This window comes from Ovis aries, chromosome 1 (genome assembly GCF_016772045.2).
Source record: "Ovis aries strain OAR_USU_Benz2616 breed Rambouillet chromosome 1, ARS-UI_Ramb_v3.0, whole genome shotgun sequence".
In the NCBI taxonomy this organism is placed as follows: domain Eukaryota; kingdom Metazoa; phylum Chordata; class Mammalia; order Artiodactyla; family Bovidae; genus Ovis; species Ovis aries.
Genome location: NC_056054.1, coordinates 229,890,219 through 229,905,112, shown reverse-complemented (window position 1 = coordinate 229,905,112; position 14,894 = coordinate 229,890,219). Strand labels below are relative to the sequence as shown.

The following is a 14,894-nucleotide window of genomic DNA, read 5'->3' as shown; positions in this document are numbered from 1 at the left end:
CTCTAGAAACCAAACATAAAGTCATGGAATACTGCAATCTAACTGATAGAGTATTCAAAATATCTGTTATGAAGAAGCTCAATGAACTACAAGGAAAGTTAGAAGGCAGGTTAATAGGCTCAGGGATAAAGCTTGAAACTCTAAAAAAAAGAACCAAACAGAAATTCTGGAGCTGAAAATCTCAATCTACAAGATGAAGAATGCATTAGAAAACATTGGAAGTAAACCAGACCATTTGGAAGAGAGAACACAGAGAATTCTATAAGTAGAAATAGAGAAACAGTATAAGTAGAAGAGGAACAAGAAATAAGATACAAAACAGTTGAAGAAATACTATCAATCAAGCATAGTCTATCTAGCAAAATTATCGTTCAGATATGAAAGAGAAATAGATTTTCTCAGACAAAAAATGCTTAGGGTCTTCATCAGCACTAGACCTTACAATAAATGTCTAAAGTAGCTCTTATACCAGAAATAAGAAAGCAAAAATACCAAAACTTTGAGTGCCATGATAGATAGAATCAGAAAATTATAACCTTGTATCAGAATAGATATTTAAATACTTTATTATACCATGAAGGTTAAAAGGAGGGAAAAAGCATAAAAATAACTGTAACTACTTTGGTAACAAACTCACACCGTGAAAAGAAATAATTTGAGACAAGACACAAAAGGAAAGGAGGAAAAGGATAGAACAGGTATAGATAAATGAACATAAGATGCCATCAGCAGGAAAAGGGCTATTTTACCAAGACATTTTATATAAACTGCATAGTAACCACAAAACATAAATCTAGTGTAGAGACAGAAAACATAAAAACAGAGAAAACCAATGTTTTCTATGATGTTTTTCTAAAAACATCATAGAAAACCACTAAACTAAAATGGTAGGCAGAAACACAGGGGGAAAGAAACAATGTAAATACAGAACGAGAAAATAAAAGATATAATGACAGTGCTAAGTTCTCATCATTCAATGACTGATAAATGTAAATGGAACTAACCCATCAAAAAATACAGTGGCTAGACAGATTAAAAAACAAAACTCAACTATATGCTTCCTTTAGGAGATTCACCTCGACTCTCAAGGCAAAAATAAGCTAAAAGTGAAAAACTGAGAGATAATACTCCAAACAAATGGCAGCCAAAAATAAATAAGTATAGCCATACATGTATCAGACAAAATAAGCTTCAAGCCAAAAAATGTAATAAGGGACAAAGATGGACATTATATACTGATAAACAGGACAATTCACTGAGACAACATCAGTTATTGAAATATATGCACCTAACATAGATCCAGGCTTCCCTGGTAGCTCAGCTGGTAAAGAATCCACCTGGCAGGCAGGAGACCCTGGTTTTGATTCCTGGAGAAGGAATAGGCCACCCACTCCAGTGTTCTTGGGCATTCCTGAGGGCTCAGGTGGTAAAGAATCCGCCTGCAATTCAGGAGTGAAGTGAAGTCACTCAGTCATGTCCAACTCTTTGTGACCCCATGGACAGTAGCCTGCACCAGGCTCCTCCGTCCATGGGATTTTCTAGGCAAGAGTACTGGAGTGGGTTGCCGTTTCCTTCTCCAGGCAATCTTCCCAACCGAGGGATTGAACCCAGGTCTCCCACATTGTAGACCAACGCTTTACCATCTGAGCCACCAGAGAAGTTGGGAGATCTGGGTTCAATCCCTGGGTGGGGAAGATTCCCTGGAGGAAGGCATAGCAACCCACTCCAGTATTCTTGCCTGGAGAATCCCCATGGACGGAGGAGCTTGGCAGGCTACAGTCCACGGGGTCATAAAGACTTGGACACGACTGAGTGACTAAGCACAGCACAGCACAACATGGGTCCATTGGAATATACAAAACAATTACTAAAGGGAGGAATTGACAATAATGTATTATTCATAGGGGACTTCAACAAAATACTGACATCAATGAATAGATCATCTGGACAGAAAGTCAAAAAGGAAACAACCTTAAATGAAAGTTTGAGCCAGATGGATCTGATAGATTTATGCAGAATTTTCCATTTAAATGCAACAGAAAACAGGTTCTTCTTAGGTAGTCATGGAACTTTCTCAAGGATCGACCATATGTTGGGAAACAAAACAAGTCCCAATAAATTTAAAAAGATTGATATCACATCAAATATCTTTTCTTATCACATCCATGTTGTAGCATATTATAGAATTTCCATCTTTTTAAAAACTAAATAATATTTCACTGTATCTTTATACCACATTTTGCTTCTCCACACATTCAGTGGACACTTGGGTGTTTCAGTTTTAGTTATTATGAATTATGCTTCTATGAACATGAGTGTACAAAGGTCTCTTCAAGACACTGCTTCTAATTTGGGGGGAACAAACTGGTTCTAAATAGGAAAAGGAGTACGTCAAGTCTGTATGTTGTCACCCTGCTTCTTTAACTTATATGCAGAGAACATCATGAGAAACGCTGGGCTGGAAGAAGCACAAGCTGGAATCAAGATTGCCGGGAGAAATATCAATAACCTCAGATATGCAGATGACACCACCTTTATGGCAGAAAGTGAAGAGAAACTAAATAGCCTCTTGATGAAAGTGAAAGAGGAGAGTGAAAAAGTTGGCTTAAAGCTCAACATTCAGAAAATGAAGATCATGGCATCTGGTCCCATCACTTCATGGCAAATAGAAGGGGAAACAGTGGATACACTGTCAGACTTCATTTTGGGGGGCTCCAAAATCGCTGCAGATGATGACTCAGTTCAGTTCAGTTCAGTTTAGTTGCTCAGTCGTGTCCAACTCTTTGCAACCCAATGAATCACAGCACGCCAAGCCTCCCTGTCCATCACTAACTCCCGGAGTTCACTCAGACTCACGTCCATCAAGTCCGTGATGCCATCCAGCCATCTCATCCTCTGTCGTCCCCTTCTCTTCCTGCCCCCAATCCCTCTCAGCATCAGAGTCTTTTCCAATGAGTCAACTCTTTGCACGACGTGGCCAAGGTACTGGAGTTTCAGCTTCAGCATCAGTCCTTCCAAAGAAATACCAGGGCTGATCTTCATAACAGACTGGTTGGATCTCCTTGCAGTCCAAGGGACTCTCAAGAGTCTTCTCCAACACCACAGTTCAAAAGCATCAATTCTTCAGTGCTCAGCCTTCTTCACAGTCCAACTCTCACATCCATACATGACCACTGGAAAAACCATAGCCTTGACTAGACGGACCTTTGTTGGCAAAGTAATATCTCTGCTTTTCAATATGCTCTCTAGGTTGGTCATAACTTTCCTTCCAAGGAGTAAGGGTCTTTTAATTTCATGGCTGCTGTTACCATCTGCAGTGATTTTGGAGCCCCCCAAAATAAAGTCAGCCACTGTTTCTACTGTTTCCCCGTCTATTTCCCATGAAGTGATGGGACCAGATGCCATGATCTTCGTTTTCTGAATGTTGAGCTTGAAGCCAACTTTTTCACTCTCCTCTTTCACTTTCATCAAGAGGCTTTTAGTTCCTCTTCACTTTCTGCCATAAGGGTGGTATCAACTGCATATCTGAGATTATTGATATTTCTCCCTGCAGTCTTGATTCCAGCCTGTGCTTCTTCCAGCCCACCATTTCTCATGATGTACTCTGCATAGAAGTTAAATAAGCAGGGTGGCAATATACAGCCTTGACGTACTCCTTTTCCTATTGGGAAGCAGTCTGTTGTTCCATGTCCAGTTCTAACTGTTGCTTCCTGACCTGCATCCAGATTTCTCAAGAGGCAGGTCAGGTGGTCTGGTATTCCCATCTCTTTCAGAATTTTCCACAGTTTATTGTGATCCACACAGTCAGAGGCTTTGGCATAGTCAATAAAGCAGAACTAGATGTTTTTCTGAAACTCTCTTGCTTTTTTGATGATCCAGCAGATATTGGCAATTTGATCTCTTGTTCCTCTGCCTTTTCTAAAGCCAGCTTGAACATCTGGAAGTTCACGGTTCATGTATTGCTGAAGTTGGCTTGGAGAATCAGATGGTGATTGCAGCCATGAAATAAAAGACGCTAACTCCTTGGAATGGAAAGTTATGACCAACCTAGATAGCATATTCAAGACCAGAGACATTATACAAAGTTCCGTTTAGTCAAGGCTATGGTTTATCCAGTAGTCATGTATGGATGTGAGAGTTGGACTTTGAAGAAAGCTGAGCGCTGAAGAATTGATGCTTTGGTACTGTGGTGTTGGAGAAGACTCTTGAGAGTCCCTTGGACTGCAAGGAGATCCAACCAGTCCATTTTAAGGGAGATCAGTCCTGGGTGTTCTTTGGAGGGAATGATGCTAAAGCTGAAACTCCAGTACCTTGGCCACCTCATGTGAAGAGTTGACTCACTGGAAAAGACTCTGATGCTGGGAGGGATTGGGGGCAGGAAGAGAAGGGGATGACAGAGGATGAGATGGCTGGATGGCATCACGGACTTGATGGATGTGAGTCTGAGTGAACTCCGGGAGTTGGTGATGGACAGGGAGGCCTGGCGTGCTGCAGTTCATTGGGTCGCAAAGAGTCGGACACGACTGAGCGACTGAACTGAACTGAACTATACCCAGATTTGGAATTTCTGGATCACATGGTAATTCTGTGTTTCAGTTTTTGGAGGTATTGCGTTATTGATTTCTATAACACTGTACTGTTTTACACAACACTGTACTGTTTTAATTCCTGTCAACAGTACACAAGGGTTCCAGTTTCTCCACCCTCTTACCAACACTTATGCTGTGGGCAAGCAGCTTCAGGAACATATGCACTGCTGTTAGCCACGTGGCTAGCATTGACAGATGGATAGTTGCTACTCTGCTTATAGCTGAATTTTTTTTAAAACAGAAAATTTATTATTAATTATTTTTAGGTCACACTATGTGGCATGTAGTATCTTAGTTCCCTGACCAGAGATCAGACCATGCCCCTTGCGCTGAGAGGGGGAAGTTTTAACCACTGAACCACCAGGGAAGTCCCTAATAGCTGAAATTGACAGAAATTAACTGCAATATACTTTCTTCCCCTGGTAGTTGCCAGCTTTCAACAGAATCTAGAATTCCAAAAGAGTTATGTCTGAAAGATTCTGCCAGTGTCATTATTGTCTAGATGGGGGAGATAGATTCTTGATGCTTCCTACTCTGCCATCTTCCAGTATCCTCACTGTATATATTTTTTGTATAAAATGAGCACATGATAAGATAAAATTGAGAGTAATAGCTGAAAACCATATAATGCAGTCCTAATTTTGATTTTGTGATTTGTTTCTTTCTAAGCTTGAGTTCTCTCTTTGCTTGGCAAGTTTTCCAGACTTTATACTTCCCTGTCATTAACAACCCCAAGACTGTGGTTGGCAGCTGGAATGGCTATAGTTTCATCAACTCGCAGAATTTCCATCGTGCTGGCCAGTGGTTAGGAAGCTAAAAATGAATAGAAGTGAGAAGAGTGAGCAAATAGTTTAAATGGTTTTTGTTAAGGTTATTCTTCTTTTTACTTCTCTCTCTCTCTCTCTCTCTCTTTTTTTTTAATGGTCATGGCTCAAAGAATTGTCCTGGTTTGGAATGTTAGCTTTGGCAGTATTTTGAGAATCTAGACATGCAGTCAATTTGTAAGGAACTCAAGGAATTGGACTAAATAACAGTAAACCCAAAGTTGAAGGAAAGAATCTAAACCTTGAGGATGTTCACCTCCATAATCATCAAGAGACGGACCTATCTTTTGGTTTCATCTTAGGAGCTTTTGTTTCTTCCTAAGAAAGTGAGTGCTCTTGTCTAAAACTTGGGTTTACAGATGGAGTTATGCAGGTATACTTGGCTACCAAAGGAAAGGGAGAGAGCAGGGCAGTTCTGTATAATCCATGGCAATAAAAGACTTTTAACTCCCTTCCTCCCGAAAAAGGACCTCTATTAGTTTAGAATATGATATATATGATATGAAAACTTACAGTAAAAACTTACACTATTCTTACTATTCCGTAAATGTCAATTCTAATATTTATTTTTTAAAGGAACACGTTTATATTCTCTATATTTCAATTTTGGTAATATTTATTTTTCAAACTGTGTATTATTCATTTTGATTTAAGGAATATTATCTTTCAACAGGATACAATTTTTTTCTCTGTAAATTTGCTTCATGCAATATAATTTTGACATTGTGTTCTTAAATTTGTCTTCATTTTATACTTCTTATAATGAGAAACTGCTGTATTCCAAATGTTTGTATTTGATTCTAGTTTCTTACTTACTTAGGACTTCCCAAGAGTCAGGTCATGTGGTCTGGTATTCCCATCTCTTACAGAATTTTACACAGTTTATTGTGATCCACACAGTCAAAGGCTTTGGCACAGTCAATAAAGCAGAAATAGATGTTTTTCTGGAACTCTCTGGCTTTATCAATGATCCAAAGGATGTCGTCAATTTGATCTCTGGTTCCTCTACCTTTTCTAAAACCAGCTTGAACATCTGGAATTTCACAGTTCACGTATTGCTGAAGCCTGGCTTGGAGAATTTTGAGCATACTTTACTAGCGTGTGAGATGAGTGCAATTGTGCAGTAGTTTGAGCATTCTTTGGCATTGCCTTTCTTTGGAATTGGAATGAAAACTGACCTTTTGCAGTCCTGTGGCCACTGCTAAGTTTTCCAAATTTGCTGGCATATTGAGTGCAACACTTTCACAGCATCATCTTTCAGATTGCTGGGAGAAATATCAATAACCTCAGATATGCAGGTGACACTACCCTTATGGCAGAAAGTGAAGAGGAACTAAAAAGCCTCTTGACGAAAGTGAAAGTGGAGACTGAAAAAGTTGGCTTAAAGCTCAACATTCAGAAAACTAAGATCATGGCATCTGGTCCCATCACTTCATGGCAAATAGATGGGAAAACAGTGGAAACAGTGTCAGGCTTTATTTTGGGGGGCTCCAAATCACTGCAGATGGTGACTGCAGCCATGAAATTAAAAGACACTTACTCCTTGGAAGGAAAGTTATGACCAACCTAGAGAGCATGTTGAAAAGCAGAGACATTACTTTGCCAACAAAGGTCCATCTAGTCAAGGCTATGGTTTTTCCAGTGGTCATGTATGGATGTGAGAGTTGGACTGTAAAGAAGGCTGAGCACCGAAGAATTATGCTTTTGAACTGTGGTGTTGGAGAAGACTCCTGAGAGTCCCTTGGACTGCAAGGAGATCCAACCAGTCCATTCCAAATATGATCAGTTCTGGGTGCTCTTTGGAAGGAATGATGCTAAAGCTGAAACTTCAGTACTTTGGCCACGTCATGTGAAGAGTTGACTCATTGGAAAAGACTCTGATTCTGGGAGGGATTGGGGGCAGGAGGAAAAGGGCACGACAGAGGATGAGATGGCTGCCTGGCATCACTGACTCGATGGACGTGAGTTTAAGTGAACTCCGGGTGTTGGTGATGGACAGGGAGGCCTGACTTGCTGCGATTCATGGGGTCGCAAAGATTCGGACATGACTGAGCGACTGAACTGAACTGAACTGAGGTGGTTTCCCAGGTAGCTCAGTTGGTAAAGAATCCACCTGCAATGCACGAGACTCTGGCTGAATCCCTGGGTTGGGAAGATCCCCTGGAGAAGGGAAAGGCTACCCAGTCCAGTATTCTGGCCAGGAGAATTCCATAGACTATACAGTCCATGGGGTCACGAAGAGTCGGACTTTCACTTTCAGGGGGCTCTAGTGGTAAACAGTCTGCCTTCCAGTATAGGAGACGTAAGAGATGCAGGGTTGATCCCTGGGTTGGGAAGATCCACTGGAGGAGGGCATGGAAACACACTCCCGTATTAGTGCCTGGAGTATCCCATGGACAGAGTAGTCTGGCAGGAAAGTTTCTTTTCTAGCTCTGAATAACAATAGTACCATTCACCAATTTTAGATAAACAAAATATTACCAAAATTAAATTATAAAGACTGGAAAACAAAGTCTATCCTTCTTATTTTCTATGTGAAATTAATTGCTTTGACTTGATGAATATCCTAGTAATTAGAAGAATCCTGAGATCTGGAGTCAGTAGGTCTTCATTTCAATCTGTCATTTACTAGTAAAAGCAAGTTAGTAAACAACTCTTATTCCCTGGTTTTCTTTATCTTTGAAATATTAATTCTATATTATAGATTGTTAAAGAAATTAATAAATACAAATATGTTTTAACAAGTGTTTTGCCTTGAGCATCAACCATCAAGACTCTCTACGGATGATAATCACCATGTTTTTAAGAGAGTAGTCTTAAGTAGGGGAGAGGGAGAGCTGCTATGGAGTGGAATTTTGTGGGTTCAGAGACTTTAACAATATTGTTAATATTTTATTGGATGTTGGTTCTCATCACTTTATATATTTGTCTGAAATATTTATTTGTTAGTCTCTCCTTATGAAAAACCTATAATTTTTCCATGAAATAAACCTTAACCAATACAGGGTCTCGCCTTTTTCTATCAAAGGTCACTGGTTACCAGGATACTCTGAAATGTATACTTCATAATTCTGTGACCTGCTAGTCAGAACATCATTTCCTTCTTGCCATTCTAGTTATTTCATGATGCACAAAGTATCTTGTTTCTACCGTGTCTATTAAGTAGATGGCAGAGGTCACAGACTGTTTGTGGATTGAATCTGGTTCTGAGAAGAACTGTTTGTTCCACGCACTATTTGTCTTTTAGGTGACTTAAAGTCTCAGGAAAAATCAAGAAATTTTATGACCCTAGACTTACATTTCTGCCTAACAGCGAGTTGTTGCTGAGTTCCAGCAGCTTTGTTTAGCTGGGCCATGGGCTCCACAGTTCTGCACATTTACTCTGTTCCCTCAAAGTGATATGAGACGTTGTGAAATTGTTGTCATCATTATAAATGTTTGTGTTAATTGCTTGACTCATATAGGCAGTTTCCTTTATAACTGTTGCAGAGATCATATTCAGTAGATATGTTTTGTAACTTCATAAAACACACTTACATGTCTTTTTTTCTACAGACATATATATAAAATATCCTTTTTGTTTGTCAGCTCCTTCTCTCATTTTCAATCAGTCCTTTCATGTTGCCAGTTAAATTTTTCTCAAATCTAGTTTTTCTTGTCCAACCTTACTACTCCTGCACCACCCCAGGCCCTCATCATCTCTCACCTGCATTTCTTTAATTGCTCCCTAACTGAACTCCTTGCCTTCTGTTTTGTTCTTTTCAGTTCATCCTCAAATATATTTCTAGAGTGATGTATCAGAGTGCAGATCTCATCTCATCACCCCACTGTTTCAAATTCTCCCAAGTCTATCCAGCTTATATGGCAGAAGTCAACAGATTTTTCCTTGCAGATCTAGGTAGTAAATATTTTAGACTTTGCTGGCCATAAGTTTCCTACCACAAACAATTGACTCTGCTGCCGTTGAGTTGAGCACGAAAGCAACTATAGACAATACATAAACAAATGAGCATGTCTGTGTTTCAGTAAAAGTTGTTTACAAAATCAGGTTTAGACCATAATTTGCTCCCTCTCCCATGATATAAAAGGTTATCCCTGTCTTCTTTCCTGATGCATCTACCACTTTCCCATCATTTGTCTTATAGTTTATTCAGAAGCACCATTCAAATTCTTACACCTTTCTGAGCATAACATCTCCTTTCTATATCCAGTTATATAATTATTTTCAGGCTGTTTTTCCACAAATTGCAAAACATTCAAATATATCTTGGAAAATATTAATTCTCAAATGATGGTATCCTATATAAACATGAAATTATTCAGAAACTTATTGTAAGTCTTAAGTATTTCAGTTTTTAACAGATCTTTCATAAAAATCATAAGCTTGATACAATCCACGTGATAGTTTGCATACCATCAATATATATTATCCGAAAATCTCAGAATAAGGTCACTGGTAGGAAAGTATTTTCAATATTATCATCTGTATTGAATCAAAGTTCATTGAGAGAATAATTTTAAGAACATTAATGGGAACTGATAGCAGTAATTCACATTGTTTCTTACCTTTATCACAATTACTCCTTTCAAATACTGTGCAGAAAGCAGGAAATATTTGGTTTTAGGATATGATATTTACCTAAGGTATTGGACTTTAAGTTGATATTTATATGGGTCATTTTGCATGTTTCCATATGTAAAGAAATAACACAATTTGAGAGTATGTTGTTAAATGTGTTGATTTTGCCTCATTATTAAATTGCCTTTCTTTTGCCTCTTGCTGACTGTACAAGTTGGGTAGTAGATAAAACCTGTTCCAGTAAAAAAAAAAAAAAAAGAACTTCATTTTTCACACTTTTCATTATTATGAAAAGTAATAATCTTCATAATAATGAAAAGTGTGATTCGATTACTAGAGTGAGAAAGTAGATTGGTAGAGCTGCTGTGATGGAATTTTGTTAAGATGTGGGTTGATATTAATACTGATTATTGTCACGGTCTTTGTAGACTGGGACCTGGGGACTGGAGTTGATGAGAAGAGGAACGCAGGGGACCTAAGTCTTGAATGAAACAAGGGTGCTTTATTTGCAGAAACACACATTTATATATCTTCATACAAGGCAGCTTTAGGCAGTAAAAAAAATTGAGCAAAAACAAAGCCAAGCGAATAACAATCTTTAAAGGGCCAGAAAGCATTCCATATCCTGAGTAAGAGGGGCATAACTGAATAGATTACCTGTAGGTAAAAGGTCACTGAGGGGAGTCACTAAAAGGAATCCAAGCAGGTGCCCTTTCTCATGATCTCAGTCCTGAGAACTGCATGCAGCTCTGCTCATTCCTGTTTTCCAGGAACTGATAAGGAATAGAGAGTCCTAGAGAAACTGCACACAAAAGAAGAGAATAACATATTGGATCCCTTAAAGTTGAATGTCCCCTGACAGATTATGATAAAGTTCACTAAATTTTCTGATACTCACATAATACATTAATTTAAAGCTCTGTTAAAATTGACTTATATATGTTTTTTATGGTTTCTTTTTAGCCACCAGCTGAACAGGCCAAAGCAAGACTGCAGTTGGTTTTAGAAGCTGCTGGTAAGTGTAAATAATTAATTATATTTGAATGAAAAAATGTGAAATAAGTCCTAGCATTCTTACAGGTGGATCAAAGAGCAAACTACCTATTTTCATATAGCCTCACAATTTATGACATCTATGTATGGCCATGTGTGCGTGCATGCTTAGTTGCTTCAGTCGTGTCTGATTCTTTGCAGCCGTGAGGACTGTAGTCTGCCAGGCTTCTCTGTCCTTAGGATTTTCCAGGCATGAATACTGGAGTGAGTTGCCATGTCCTCTTCCAGGGGATCTTCCTGACCCAGGGATCAAACCTGTGTATCCTGTGTCTTCTCAATTGCAAGCAGATTCTTTTACCACTGTGCCACTGGGGAAGTCCCATGTGTGGTCATATTTTAACCTCAAATATATATTGCTGCAGTGTAATGGTTCTTTATGTCCTTATTTATAATATTGCTACAATTTTAGTTTTAATTTTAATGAGATCTAGTTTATTGATTTTTGTTTTTTATGGACTATTCTTTTAGTGGCATGTTTAAGAAAAATTTTATACTTTTACATTTTAGATTTGAGAATGTGATCTATTTTGATTTAATTGTTGTATAAAGTGAGATTTAGATCAAGGTTTAATTCTAAAGGAATTGAGATAAATGTCATTTAATAATCCTCCAGTTCAGTTCAGTTCAGTTACTTAGTTGTGTCCGACTCTTTGCAATTCCATGGACTGCAGCACGCCAGGTTTCCCTGTCCATCACCAACTCCCGGAGAGTGCTCAAACTCATGTCCATCTAGTCGGTGATGCCATCCAGTTGTCTCATCCTCTGTCGTCCCCTTCTCCTCCTGCCTTCGATCTTTCCCAGCATCAGGAGCTTTTCCAGTGAGTCAGTTCTTCACATCAGATGGCTAAAGTATTAGCGTTTCAGCTTCAGCATGAGTCCTTCCAATGAATATTCAGGACTGATTTCCTTTAGGATTGATCGGTTGGATCTCCTTGCAGTCCAAGGGACTCTCAAGAGTCTTCTCCAACACCACAGTTCAAAAGCATCAATTCTTCAGTGCTCAGCTTTCTTTATTGTCCAATTCTCACATCCATACATGACTACAGGATAAACCATAGCTTTGACTAGATGGACCTTTGTTGGCAAAGTAATGTCTCTTCTTTTTAATATGCTGTCTAGGTTGGTCAGAGCTTTCCTTCCAAGGAGCAAGCACCTTTTCATTTCACAGCTGAAGTCACTATCTGTGGTGATTTTGGAGACCGAATGGTCAATACCGAAATCACATTGATTATATTCTTTGCAGCCAAAGATGGAGAAACTCTATACAGTCAGCAAAAACAAGACCAGAAGCTGACTGTGGCTCAGATCATGAATTCCTTATTGCAAAATTCAGGCTTAAATTTAAGAAAGTAGGGAAAACCACTAGGTCAGATCCCTTACAATTATACAGTGGAAGTGACTGACAGATTCAAGGGAAAAAATCTGATAGATAGAGTCCCTGAAGGACTATGGACGGAGGTTAGTGACATTGAACAGGAGGCAGTGATCAAGACCATCCCCAAGAAAAAGAAATGCAAAAGAGGAAAAATGGTTGTCTGAGGAGGCCTTACAAATAGCTGAGAGAAGAGAAACAAAAGGCAAAGGAGAAAAGGAAAGCTATACCCATCTGAATGTACAGTTCCAGAAAATAACAAGGAAAGATAAGGAAAGCCTTCCTCAGTGCCCAATGTGAAAAAATAGAGGAAAAGGATAGAATAGGAAAGACCAGAGACATCTTTAAGAATATTAGAGATACCAAGGAAACATTTCATGTGAAGATGGGCACAATAAAGGATAGAAATGGTATGAACCTAACAGAAGCAGAAGATATTAAGAAGAGGTGGCAAGAATACACTGAAGAGCTATACAAAAAAGATCTTCATGACCCAGATAACTACAGTGGTGTGATCACTCACCTAGAGCCAGACATCCTAGAATGCAAAGTCAAGTGGGCCTTAGGAAGCATCACTATGAACAAAGCTAGTGGAGTTGATGGAATTCCAGTTGAGCTACTTCAAATCCTGAAAGATGATGCTGTGAAAGTGCTGCACTCAATCAATATGCCAGCAAATTGGGAAAACTCAGCAGTGGCCATAGGATGGGAAAAGTCAGCCTTCATTCCAATTCCAAAGAAATGCAATGCCAAAGAATGCTCAAACTACCACACAATTGTACTCATCTCACAGGCTAGCCAAGTAATGCTCAAAATTCTCTAGGTGAGGCTTCAATAGTACATGAACCAAACACTTCCAGATGTTCAAGCTGAATTTAGAAAAGGCAGAGGAACCAGAGATCAAATTGCCAACATCTGTTGGATCATCAAAAAAGCAAGAGAGTTCCAGAAGAACATCTATTTCTGCTTTATTGACTATGCCAAAGCCTTTGTGTGGATCACAATAAACTGTGGAAAATTCTGAAAGAGATGGGAATACCAGACCACCTGACTTGCCTCTTGAGAAACCTGTATACAGGTCAGGAATCCAACCAGAATTGAAAGAGACACGTGTACCCCAGTGTTCATTGCAGCACTGTTTATAATAGCCAGGACATGGGAGCAACCTAGATGTCTATCAGCAGAAGAATGGATAAGAAAGCTGTGGTACATATATACAATGGAGTATTACTCAGCCGTTACAAAGAATACATTTGAATCAGTTCTAATGAGGTGGATGAAAGTGGAGCCAATTATATAGAGTGAAGTAAGCTAGAAAGAAAAACACCAATACAGTATACTAATGCATATATATGGAATTTAGAAAGATGGTAATGATAACCCTGTATGCGAGACAGCAAAAAAGACACAGATGTATAGTAGTCTTTTGGACTCTGTGGGAGAGGGCGAGGGTGGGATGATTTGGAAGAATGGCATTGAAACATGTATAATATCATATAAGAAATGAATCACCAGTCTAGGTTCGATACAGGGTGCAGGATGCTTGGGGCTGGTGCACTGGGATGACCTGGAGGGATGGAGTGAGGCGGGAGGTGGAAGGGGGGTTCGGGATTGGGAACACATGTACACCCTTGGAAGATTCATGTTGATGTGTGGCAAAACCAATACAATATTGTAAAGTAAAAAAAAAAATAATAATAATAATAAAGCAAGAGTTCCAGAAAAACATCTACTTCTGCTTTATTGACTACACCAAAACCTTTGAGCGTGTAGATCACAATAAACTGTGGAAAATTCTTAAAGAGATGGGAATACCAGACCGCCTTACCCGCCTCCTGAGGAATCTGTGTGGACGTCAAGAAGCAACAGTTAGAACCAGACATAAAACAACAGACTGGTTCCAAATTGGGAAAGGAGTACGTCAAGGCTGTATATTGTCACCCTACTTATTTGACTTATATGCAGAGTGCATCATGCAAAATGCCGGGCTGGATGAAGCACAAGCCAGGAGAAGTATCAATGACCTCAGATATGCAGACGACACCACTGTTATGGCAGAAGGCAAAGAGGAACTAAAGAGCCTCTTGATGAAAGTGAAGGAGGAGTGTGAAAAAGCTGGCTTAAAATTCAACATTCAAAAAACTAAAATCATGGTATCTGGTCCTGTCACTTCATGGCAAACGATGGGGAAATGATGGAAACTATGACAAACTTTATTTTCTTGGGTTCTGAAATCCTCCAGTTACATTGGACTAGCTCATTGGACTAGCCTGGATACCATCTAATCTGAACATCTTGTGTGTTTTAGTATCTCAGTTGCACAATAATTTGATTTTAGATTACTTTGATTTTATAATACACAGATTCATGTAGACACTAAATACTTCACCTTTTTAAAGATAAAAAGATTCATGTTATCTTTTGCAGGTACTGATAGATTAATTTGTAGTCTTAATGTGCTCTTTAAAAAAATGTTA

General features: G+C 39.0%; 1 protein-coding gene across 6 annotated transcripts in view; it reads left to right on the top strand.

Annotated features, from left to right (window-relative positions):
• RSRC1 (arginine and serine rich coiled-coil 1) overlaps positions 1 to 14,894 on the top strand; it is a 447,819-nt gene that overhangs the window by 240,468 nt on the left and 192,457 nt on the right. For all 6 annotated transcript variants that reach the window (XM_027959008.2, XM_027959006.2, XM_060405403.1 and 3 more), the window contains one exon: positions 10,956 to 11,007. In XM_027959008.2, the coding sequence (XP_027814809.2) occupies positions 10,956 to 11,007 (52 nt within the window). The remainder of the gene's footprint in view (positions 1 to 10,955; positions 11,008 to 14,894) is intronic.